We start from the raw sequence: 12,197 nt of genomic DNA, 5'->3' as shown, positions 1-12,197 counted from the left end.
TCTATTTGCTTTTCCAAGTGTGTAAACGTGTGCACTACACGGACAGGCACGTTCTGAATTGTATACAACAGCACAGGTGGCAAGTGTTTTAATAAGTCAGAATCAGTGTTAACAAGTGTGGGGGTGGGTGGGGGGTGCGGGGGTCGACATATTTCTCTTCCTAATTCGGAGTCTTTAGGCAAGTTTACCTGGACGCTCTGCAGTCACCTGTACAAGAAAAGATTCAGCTCAAGTGATCGCTGGTAATATTCTCCAATTTACAACTGATCGCCATGATGCATCACAGCAAAGACTTTAGCAGATAATTTGTTTTTTTATTGTTGTTGCACTCCATAAGAGTGCATGTGCTAGCGTGCTGTCTCCCCTTCTCCCCAGTCCTTAGTTGCACCGGCCTTCCTCACCACTCCCACGTCAAGGCTGTTTCCACCCGCCCGCTGCCCCCGTCAGAGCCCTTCAAATGCTTGCATTTTCCAAAGGTGCGAAATAAATATTTGATTGAAACCACCTCACAGGGGTGAGACAAGAGACACGAGTGTGTGCGTGTGCATGCATGTGTGTCTCAGTGTGCACATATAGGCAGCGGTAGGGGGTTGGGAATGGGGCTGGGGAGACACAGAGAGCGAGGCAGCGGTAGGGGGGCGGGAAATGGGAGGCGAGGCAGCGGTAGGGGGGCGGGAACGGGGCCGGGAGGGGGGGGGGGCGGGAACAGGAGCCGAGACAGCGGTAGGGGGGCGGGAACGGGGCCGGGGAGACACAGAGAGCGAGGCAGCGGTAGGGGGGCGGGAACGGGAGCCGAGGCAGCGGTAGGGGGGCGGGAACGAAGACGGGGAGACACGGAGAGAGAGGCAGCGGAAGGGGGGCGGGAACGGGAGCCGAGGCAGCGGTAGGGGGGCGGGAACGGGGCCGGGGAGACACAGAGAGCGAGGCAGCGGTAGGGGGGCGGGAACTGGGAGCCGAGGCAGCGGTAGGGGGGCGGGAACGGGGCACAAGAAGGCGGGTGCCGGCTCAATGCCGGACCAGATTCGGGGGCGTTCCTGAGGGCTTTTTGCTGACGTAGCGTGACGTAGCCAAAAGCCAAAAAATCTCGGGAACGCCCCCGAATCTGGTCCCGCATTGACGGACAGGCCCGTCTTCCAATGGCTAGCCTCCATTTATGGAGCTAGCCAATGAAAGACGGGGGCCGTTCCTGTCTCCCGTACTATTCTCATTAGGTTTTCGCCTGCGCGAAAAAGATGCGCAGAGCGCATCTTTTCGCCAGGCAAAACCTAAAAAGGCTCTGGGTCCTCGGTTCCATCTGACCGTACCATGATAGTACATGGCATCCAGCCATGGAACAGGGGTGGCTTTGGAGGGAGGACAGGACTATAATAGTGTATATGTTGTTCTTGGCTTAGCAACTAAACAAGAAATTGCGGCACTTTCGAAAACAAGTAATGGTCCTAAGGATGCTTCATCCTGGTTGCGCAGACTGTGAACATTAATGGCGATGAAAATGTTGTCATATGACCTGAGGGATGAATGAAGGAAATTTGATATGTGGAAATCAAATTGAGACACCAATTCAGAAATGTCCATCAATGTTGAGGGCTCTGAGATGAAATTCGGCACCCGAGAAGGGCAATCAGTGGACCTCCTGAGATAACCTATAGAATGCATGTGTAAGCATTGGTAGTGTATTCAATCAGTAATTTTGTGTTCAGGTTGATGATGTTAATTTCTCCTTATTGAGGGGATCCGGACGTATTATAAGGGGAGAGCGAGATGAGAGTTGGGCTTTGTAATGTGAACCTTGAGAAAACCAGCAAAACATTATAATACAATGAACCTACTTCTGATGGACGAATTCTTTTACCGTAATAGATTTTTAAGGACAATAGTTCTGCAAACATATTTTTTTCCTGCAGGTGAAGTTTTTGAAGATTGCGAATTTTGCAAGTGTCATGAACTTTATAAACATTTGTGGGTGACATTCACAGTGGGTGACTAGGGATGTTGGACCCTAGTCTTGGCTCCTTATTCTTCTTTCTGAGTAGTCTTCTTTCCTATTCTTCTTCTCAGTGATACATCTACACCAAGTGTATTCGCCTTTGCTTTAAACCCTAGCCTACGGTTCCGATAATTGCTCTCTTTTCTGCTATGCTCAGTTTTCATTTCTGTGCATCTTTTATAGGTGTATCTATGCTTGTGCAACCTTTTTTCAATAATTTGCATTAATGTTCCTTCTTGCAACTTTCACTGTTTGTCAATGCAGACAGTTTCCCCCTGCAATCCCATTGCCCAATCTCGCTTCCACTTTTTCTTCCATCTTGCTCCATAACTTCAGAACTACTTACATTTTGTACGTTCTCTTTTCTAGTACCTTGAGTTCCTCTATGCCCTTCTACATAAGTATCTGATGTTTTCCTCTCCTTGTGATTTTGACTATTTTCTAAATTATTATCCTATACCGTTTATTTGAACTCTTTACTATGTTTTTTCAACAACACTCTCTAGATTAATTGTGTATATTGTTGGTTCATCATTCGTTTGCTCAACTTTTTTCTTTCAAAGTCATCTGCGCATACATGGGTAGATGCTTTGGAGAATGGGGCCAGCTAGTGGGATACCCGTGAGGCATGTGTTCATATTACCCATAATCAACTGTACGTGAAGCATCTCTACGGTAGCCCACCCCTCACTGTGCCATTGTTCAGCGGTTGCTGGTTTCTCTGCCACGATGCCCCCCATATAGGGCAGTTTTTCTAACTAGAAATAATCGACTGATTAGTAACTACACTGATATGTTGTGTATTATGCTGTGGCACAGAAGCAGTGAATGCAATACCTACTAAGGACTGCCTTTGTGCTTTGTCTTGCAGCCACTGTCCAGAGCACGAGTGGGGATCCAGCTCTGTATCCTTAGGGAAGAGGTCCATCTTCTACCCATGGGATGACCAGCAGCAGCCTGCGGAAGACAGCTCGGTGGATGCCTCCGAAGGGGTTGGTGGAACCAGCATCATGCAGATAATTGATGGGGAGGCAGCCAGCCCTGCAGGAGGTGAACAGGAGGATGTTGACAGAGCACTCGAAGGTCCCAAGGAGGCCACTCACTCCACAGAGGCTGTCCAGAAGAGTAGCAGCATGCTTGAAAGGTCAATTGAGTCTACCGTCCCTGCTGAGGCTGAGCAAGATGGCGGCAGAACACTGGGAGAGCAAACAGAGACTATCAGAGACAGTGTACTGGACGACTCAGAAATTGCATCAAAGACCCCCAAAGGATATAGCACTGGGGCCTCTGGTGATGGAACAGAGATAAGATCCCAGGTAGAGTCTATCATGGTCCAAGATACCAGAAGTGCGACACTTGTGGTTGGAGATGTCACACCCAGCAAAGGTTGCCCTGAATCCACCGCTCCAATGAGAGCCTTGAAGGGTTTGCAGAAAACAGGAAGAGGAAGTGAAAACAAAGAAAAGATTGGCTCAGTTAAGATCTTTGGTGAGCTGGCCAAAAGCACCATCTCCAGCAACAAGCTGTACCCCAGGGCAGCGGGAGGGGCAAAGAAGAAAAAGAAAAGAGGCCCGGTCCCTCAACAAAAAGGTGAGTGACAGCAGTCTAGGTCCACAAGTATCACCGCTGTCACCGCTGTCACGAGTGTCAATGCGGTCACTTTTGAGGCATTTCATTGACTTATCTTCTACAAATTAAGGATATGAAACAGGATGCCCTGCATTTGTGTCTTAACAGAGGTTACAATTATATATATCTGTTTCACTTCGAAGATTGTTGTTGATCTGTGTGAAACGAAAGGAGAGCAAATGATGCTCACTCATCAAATGCTAGTTGGGTAATAAGGAATGTGCTTTATGGGGTTAAGTTCTTCCTGAATCCTGCTCCACGTCATACTGCAATGCTGCCTTCCTGACAGTGAGTACCATAAAACACTAATACTGGCTAGAGAGGAATCTTCATGGTGGGAGTTGTTATGCCTCCGTCAAACTTGTTATAGGTGAGTCTGACATGCATGTTGTGTGCTTACTGTGGGTTTAAAGCCATATTAGAGGTTTAGTTTTCAAGATTTGTCTCCATGATAGCTCTTTGAGCCCTCCGTAAAATCTTTTGTGGGATTGTCTCTGTAAGGTAACTCTAGGATGTAGATTTTTTATCTCTAAGATATCACTAAGACCTGTATCTGATGTGGGCGTAAACAGTTGGTTCTACAATGTGCTGCTGAAACTTGCATCTAAGAAGTATCTTAGAAGATGTAGTTATACTTTCTATTTAAATCATGTATTTGGGGTGTACCCGAATAGTTTTATTTATGAGATACAACAAACATTTGTATCAAAGGTAGTGCTTAATTTGAGGCAGTGGTTGCCAGTGGGGCCCGCCACCACTCAGGTTTGGGGACTGACACTTATTGTTCCTCATTGAACATTCCTGAGAAGAATCGAGTGAAAAACAAACAATGGAGAAAGAAGAAGGAAGCGAAAGATAAAAAAAAACGTCTCAAAGAGAGCATGTTTTGACCAGCAATAGTGAGATAAAGGGGCAGGGAACGTCTAGAAGTGCATTAAAGAGGCCTGAGGTGGATGCAACACTGTGGAGCCCTGGTATTCAGCACGCCGACTTTTAATAGCTCTGGCGGTGGGCTTCAGAGCACAGCTTTGGGCACCGGTGCTCACTCTTTTACAAATTAAGCACTAAAAGGTGTACCTCAGCGAATGCTATAAGATCAATGTGGGGCCTTGTATATGCAGAAGTTATGTTTATAAAGTGTGTCCAAAACTTGTATTTAAGGTGCGCCTTAGCTATAGCATCCATTCAAGACGTGCACCAGGGGTGTACCTTGTGCTGTATGTGTGACATACATTCAATACTTGTCTTTGAAGCGTACCTCAAGAGTTGTATTTGTAAGTTACATCGGAGTCTTTTATCTGTGGAGCACATCTGGAGGTTGGCTCTCTTAGATACACTTTGAGACTTATATCAGAGTTATTATGGAATTGGTTCACTTTATTTAAATGTATTTTATTGTTTTCTTCATACGTAAGCAACAACATGTGTAAGTAGGTGCAACCTCCATAACACCCACCCGTAATAGCAGCTAATCTTCGAGTATGGAATTCACCACTGTTACTATCAAGATTTAAAGTTGTTTCACTTCAGAGTCTGATGTTCATCCGCCCCATCCGCCCCACGTCCCAGAATATGGTTCTGCTATTATGGGGTGAAATACGAAGAGTGGGACTAAATACTGGAGGGATGGGGAAAGAAAGAAAGAAAGAAAGAAAGAGAGAAAGAAAGAAAGAGAAGGGGAGAGAAAGAAAGAAAGAAAGAAAGAAAGAAAGAAAGAAAGAAAGAAAGAAAGAAAGAAAGAAAGAAAGAAAGAGAGAAAGAAAGAAAGAGAAGGGGAGAGAAAGAAAGAAAGAAAGAAAGAAAGAAAGAAAGAAAGAAAGAAAGAAAGAAAGAAAGAAAGAAAGAAAGAGAGAAAGAAAGAAAGAGAAGGGGAGAGAAAGAAAGAAAGAAAGAAAGAAAGAAAGAAAGAAAGAAAGAAAGAAAGAAAGAAAGAAAGAGAGAAAGAAAGAAAGAGAAGGGGAGAGAAAGAAAGAAAGAAAGAAAGAAAGAAAGAAAGAAAGAAAGAAAGAAAGAAAGAAAGAAAGAAAGATAGAAAGAGAAGGGGAGAGAAAGAAAGAGAGAAAGAGAGAGTGTCACAGTCTCGCCCACTGCAACTATGAGGGACTTCAGCACATTCATAACAGAGCTCACACAGTTTAGTGTTCTCAGGCAAATTAAGCTAGCATTACCTATATGTAGAGCACAGATATATCTAGTACCATTAACAAATATCAGTAAATTCAGTATGATCCTACAGTACAGAAGATTTTGATTACCTTCCTCGGAATGGTGGGGTGCTGGGTACCGAAGCCAGGATGGGTAGAAGCCAATCCACATCTGACAAAATCCAGGTCTGCAGTAATCCTTGAAGAGTGGTAATGGGAAACAAGAACAAGCCAAGCAAGAAAGCATAACCTTGTGATCACATCAGAGACAGGTTGGAAGTCAGGAAACCCAGGGAACTGATCAAGGAAGAAAATATAGGTTACAGATGAAACTATGGAACTGCCGTAGTAAGAAGTGAAGCCGATGCAACATGGAAAGCTGCCAGGCATCTTCCAAAGGAAGCTACCTTCTTACCTCTTCCCACTGTGCCCCCATAGGTCTCACAAGGCTGATCTCAAACTGTCTAACAAGAATGCAAGGTAACACTTCTTCTGCAGCTTTTCTCCAGCACAGACCCAGGTCTCCACGCATCATCTCTATTCCTGTTGGTTTCCAGGTAGTTAACTACAGTAGTCTCTGTTTATGTCCACTTTATCTCTTTATAGAGGCAATGAATGAACATGTTAAGCCATTGAAGATGTACACGCTACACTTTTACACTCTTAGGGCTTGATTCACATAGGTAAACTTACACTTGTGTGTAAGTTTACTATTTCTTTGATATTTACAAACTACAAGTTAAATTTTACTAATGGTAATTTTACGACTGCGGATACTCTGTACATAAAAAGACATGGAATGGCCATAAATTGAATAATCCCGTATAGTCTAAACACCCAGAATTACCTTTTTTTTGTGTCAAATCTGTTTATTAGCATTTTATGATTTTCAATGTACATTGCTGTGGATAATCAATATAACATGACATTTCATTCCCACCTTTCTATCAAACAAACATCTCAAAGCAATGCTGGATGAAACCACGTTTCCACGCTGACAGCACCTCTAAGGCGGGGTCTGTGTGCATAGGTCTGACAAGTACGCATGAGGCTCTGTCCTGTGCCTTCTGCAAGTGTTCATTACAGTCTCTAGTTCAGTCCAGCACGATAGTACTTGTGGGGTGGATCACTTCACTGTAAACATGCATCTAGAAATGACAGTTATCCAAACTTTGGGCAATAAGGCAACTTTAACAATATTCAAACAGCAGCGGCAAAATACTCCCATTCATTCATGCTGGTTCTCCCCCCCCCCCCCCCCATCCCCGAATCCCCCCTCTGTGTTCGGCAACCCCCCCCCCTTCCTGTTCCTGTTGAAGTGAACGATTATACATCTCAAACCCATGCATCTAAAGGCTGTGATGTTGCATATTATGTTATCTATACATGGAGGTATCTCATGGCGCGCCCGAGCCACCCAGAATTACCGTATGCAGAATTATGCAAGAAGAGTAATTCTGTATATAGCTTGCTTTCTTAGCGCAAAAATGCCTCCTCGCATCCAAAATAGAGATGAGGATGTAATTTGTGCAATAAAAGTAGCGCTAAATGCAACGGAATATAAACAGCAGCGTGAGCAGCAACTCGCTCTCGCTAAATATGCCTTGTTTTCCCCCAGATTTCTTTTAATTACACATGCGGACATAATCACAATACCGCATCAGGAGAAAACCTACCTGCCACGCCGCAGTGCCGCATACGGAGAAGCCGCCACCGCCAAGAGTCACTCTGCCCTTGAGACCCGCGCCGCCGCTCTGGGTACTACAATACCCGGCAGGCCTCGCGGCGGCGCGTTGAGTGACGCAAGGAGACAGCGCCGAGGGCCCAATAAAGCAGGGCAAACCCCCGCGTCGCGGGACGCCCGGGGCGAAGCCCGGGCAAAGGGTGGGCCCTCTACGGCCCTCATCGGCACGAAGAGACAGGGACAGGGCCGGAAACCCTGCACGAAGCTCGTGAGGCATCCCACTATCCAAGTAAGACTGTGCTGTGTATGATTCATACCTCTCTGTGTGTCTGAGGAGTTTTGATCTTTGTTATTATTATCAGGATGTCTAAAAAAGGCTCTGCACCACCAGCAAACACAATGGAAAATTACATGGTGAAAACAGTGAAAAAAATTAACCTACAGAGGAGAGAATCCCTGGGACTGAGTCAATCACCTGACTTACGCTCTTTGACCCCTACTCTATCCCCCTCACCTGATGACCTAGTTCCCCTGCAGACTCTTCCTGAAGCTTGTTCTAATCGCCCTATCACGCAGGATTCAGGCACTTTAAACAAGAATACGCTGTCTGGACCTGAGGTTCTTATTGTGGATCATGTAAACAACTTAGACAGTGATTTGGACCAGGAAAACCATGTTGATCCCTCAGAAGAAGACATGTCCATTTCTGAACAAACATCCCGGACAGACATTGTAAAAGCCAAAATCCAGCCAAAACGGGGAGGACTAAGATCGGGGACAAGGAGGAAGAGGGTAAACACCCCAAAAGTTAACTTGAAGGAAGATGGAGAGGGAAGAGTTAAGCCTAATGTTATCTTTGATGATGATTTGCTTGCTAGAATTGCCGATTTAATAGAAAGTAAAATCAAAACCATTGTTAAACCTCTACTTACCAAAATAGACAAATTACAATCTGAGGTTAAAAAGTTAGGTGGGCAGCTGAATAAAATAACAGAGGGTGTTGATAACGTTACAACGCTGGTAACAAACTTGGACAATAACATTGGAGAACTTGATGATCAGGAAGGGGAGGACATAGATGAAGTATTACATAATAATCCCCCAACTCAGATACCAGTCTTAAAAGCTAATGGAACAAATAATAGTAGAGGGGACGGTCCTTTAACAGTTGAGATACCCCCTGCACAAGCTCAGCTAACTGACCCTCTACAATTTATAGTCGAAGCCTCACCTGTTGTTCTAGTACTGGCTAATGTGCTGCCCTTAGAAGCTGGTATTGAAGAATCCCCTTCCTCTCTGTCTAATAAGGCTCTGCAGTGGCTTACAAATAATATGAGGTTAGCCCCAGGGGGGGCCAACAGTTGGCTCAAGAGATTAAGACTGCTAAAAGGGTTTCATGGCTACGAAATCGCCCCAAAAAATTTAAGGGGGATTGTGTGGCAGTAAGTTTCTCACACTCTGGTGTGTTGCCAAACATCCTCATTAATTTACTCCCACCCCAACGTAGGCAGGGTTCTGTTGTACCATTAACATTGAAGTTCTTTTATGGAGAACAGCAGAACGTCACCTACCCTAAGACACCAGCCTTTGGATGGGACAATAACTGGGATGTAAATAATAGATGGGGCCGTGAACAACACCAGAATATTGTAAACCATCTTGCTCCTTTAGCATACCAGAATCCTTTTGCACAACCCCTCTTATTGTCCAACCGATTTGCCCCTCTATCCTTTTTGGACCATAATGACTGACTTTTGTCAGAACATCCTAATCAAGCAGAGAATATTGTGCCAGTACTCAGTATGCTTACTTGGAACATAGCGGGTATCAGGGCTAAAGTAGGTAACGCAATATGGACAGATTTTACAACTAAGTATGACATTATTGCATTGCAGGAAACCTGGGATACAAACAACAGTTTCTCTCTAGATGGCTACAGCCACTTTTGTATTCCCGCAGTTGCTAGCGCAGCGGGAAGAGCTAAGGGAGGATTGCTAAGCCTCTTTAAACTAGATATTAAAGGTAGCCTTAAGAAATGAATGTGACTCAGGATCTGAGCAATGTCTAATTGTTGAACTGTCTTGTGTGGAATCTCCCAACATTTTGTTTATAAATTTTTACAACTCCAACGCAGTAGACTGTACATCATATAGTCTAGGTAGATTGGATTACTTCTTGTCAGTCTATAGTGAAGACGTTAATGCCTTTGAAATCATATTTTTGGGTGATTTTAACATACACCCTTGTTCACTTATGTGTGTTTGCGATGACTCAGAATCCCCTCCTAAATGTGCGCTTGTTCATCTTGAACATAATAAACAGGGGGGTTGTTTAGAGAACTTTCTAGCAAGATGGAACTTATACGAATCCAGTTGTGGGGAGGGGGGGGATAGGGCCCCTACTTTTAAGGGAACAGACAATGGCTCTATTATTGATTACATTTTTATTTCCTCATGTTTTTTACCTAAGGTTTTAATGTATAGAACTGTGGTCTCCGTTTTCAGTGATCATAACCCAGTCTCCCTGGACCTAGTAGATTCTGAGCTTATAGGGCGTAATTATGGCCCTTGTTATGATAAACGAGCGCTCAAAGTTAAGGACCAGGGTCGTAGACTGAAATGGGATAGTATAATCCCAGAACCCTTCGTACAAGAGGTACTTTCTGAGGCTGAGGAGGAGGTCGGTGTGTGTTTATCCAGTGTGTCCAATGATAGGGGGGTGATTCTTGCATTTAGTAGCATATGTAGTAAGATAAACTGTAGGCTTTCTGTGACTAGCAAACCTAAGTTGAAGCCCATTAAAAGATGGTTTGATCACAGTTGCTCAAAAGCACATTCTGCATTGCTCAATGCTTTAAAAACCGTACCGAAAAACCGTGATCTTATCACCACTAGTAGAGCCCTATATAAAAAGGCTATCGCAGAAAGGAAAAAACAGCTCAAAGACAAAGCCTGGACACAACTCACTGATCCAGCAATACTAAAAAATAGTGGAGAATTCTGGAGGATTGTAAACCAACCCTTACTTACTGGGGAGGATAATTCCCCCCTTGAAACCAACATCCCTGATGAGGGTTGGATCAAACATTTTAGTGACATCTACTCAGGTCACAGTAATGGTGAATCTAGGGAGCAGGAGGTGAATATTAACCCCACTGGGAACCATTTGCACTTTGAAGTAAAAGAAGTATTATCTGCTATAGACTGTACCCTGAAAAAAAAGGCACCGGGACCAGATGGTGTTCCTGCAGATGCGTTTAAATGCTTCCCTAACTTTTGGTCAAGACTACTCTGCAGGGTCTTTAATGCCCTAAACCATGATAGCATTCCTGAGTCATGGAAAACATCTATAATTATTCCTGTGTTTAAAAAAGGAAATAGGCAGGATCCTGCATGTTATAGACCAATCTCACTGATAGATTCTTCAGTTAAGATTTTAGGGAGAGTCATATTAGCTAAACTGAACGAATGGGTTACAGAGAATAGTATCTTGACTAATGTGCAATAGGGGTTAAGACCTAAAAGAGGCACCCTGGATCAATGCCTTAATCTCCACTTGCTGATCGAGAAATATACCAGGGCCAAGGAGGGGTCCATGTACCTAGGTTTCATGGACCTCTCCTCTGCGTTTGATATGGTTAACAGAACAAAGCTCTGGTTAAAATTACTTGACATGGGCCTGGATAGGACCATAGTTAATTTATTGGCCGACCTGCACTCTGACCTTACTGCAAAGATTAGAGTTTCCTCAAGTGGAAGGTGTACTGATGTTTTTGCCTCTGAAAAAAGAGTCAGACAGGGATGTATACTGGCACCACTGTTGTTCACGTTATATGTGAACGCTTTGGAGCCTGCTCTTAGGGGCGTGACTAGCGACATCCCGCATGCAGGGGATCAGGGGATTCCTGTTCTCCTTTACGCTGATGACGCGGTTCTTCTTGCACGCACCGGGGTGGGGCTTCAACGACTCCTGGATGCCTTTGAATCTTTCATGGGCTCACTTGACCTGAAAATAAACGCTAAAAAATCTCAGGTGATGCTTATGGGCAGGGCTTCTAGGAGACCTTTTCACAAAATCTTTCTTTGCGGGCAGGAAAAGCTTGCTCGTGTATCCTCCTTTCCCTACTTAGGGATCACCTTTGATGAGAAAGGTAGCTGGGGTCCCCATGTTAATAGTAGAGCAATCATGTTGGCTAGGACATCTGCAGCCCTTCATGGGTTCTCTAAAAAACTTGGGGGTAGGCCAATTGCAGCTGTTAGTAAAATCTATAAGGCCAAATGTATCTCAGTTGCATCATATGGTGGCTCATTGTGGGGATATAGGGGAGTGGAACCCATACAGACAGTGGAAAACAAATTCTTTAGATCTGTTCTTGGCGTCCCTCAGTCAACTCCGTCCTATACCGTCCATATGGAATTAGGGGAAGGCTACATCTCAGACCTGATAAAAATAGCACCTTTAGTTGCCTGGCTGAGGATGTGGCTTAACACAGAAATTCCCCTAAATCACATCATAATGAGAGACTGTTTGTCTCTAGACAAAGTGCATAACATCAGGTGGCTGACGTATATTAAAGAAACCTTTTTGAGGTTGGGGAGGCCTGAGCTTTATACTGTTATTGACTCTATAACATCTAAAGATATTGTTTACACTAAACATGCAATGAAGGAGCTCCTATCCCTGGAGAGGGAAGAAATCGAGCTGAAAAAACCTAGTGTCAGGGCCAGTTTATTATTGTCTATACCTAATGGTC

General features: G+C 44.4%; 1 protein-coding gene across 1 annotated transcript in view; it reads left to right on the top strand.

Annotated features, from left to right (window-relative positions):
• The window catches only part of LOC147666425 (uncharacterized), a gene marked incomplete at both ends in the record, with an annotated part of 289,714 nt that extends 280,933 nt beyond the window's left edge, over positions 1-8,781 (top strand). The window contains 2 exons of the mRNA XM_086949071.1: positions 2,859-3,577; positions 7,782-8,781. Coding sequence (XP_086805197.1) covers positions 2,859-3,577; positions 7,782-8,781 — 1,719 coding nt within the window. The remainder of the gene's footprint in view (positions 1-2,858; positions 3,578-7,781) is intronic.
• Positions 8,782-12,197: the final 3,416 nt, after the last annotated feature.

This window comes from Lissotriton vulgaris, unplaced genomic scaffold (genome assembly GCF_964263255.1).
Source record: "Lissotriton vulgaris unplaced genomic scaffold, aLisVul1.2 SCAFFOLD_2341, whole genome shotgun sequence".
Classification (NCBI taxonomy): domain Eukaryota; kingdom Metazoa; phylum Chordata; class Amphibia; order Caudata; family Salamandridae; genus Lissotriton; species Lissotriton vulgaris.
The sequence above is the reverse complement of the archived record's forward strand: the minus strand, read 5'-3'. Positions and strand labels throughout refer to the sequence as shown.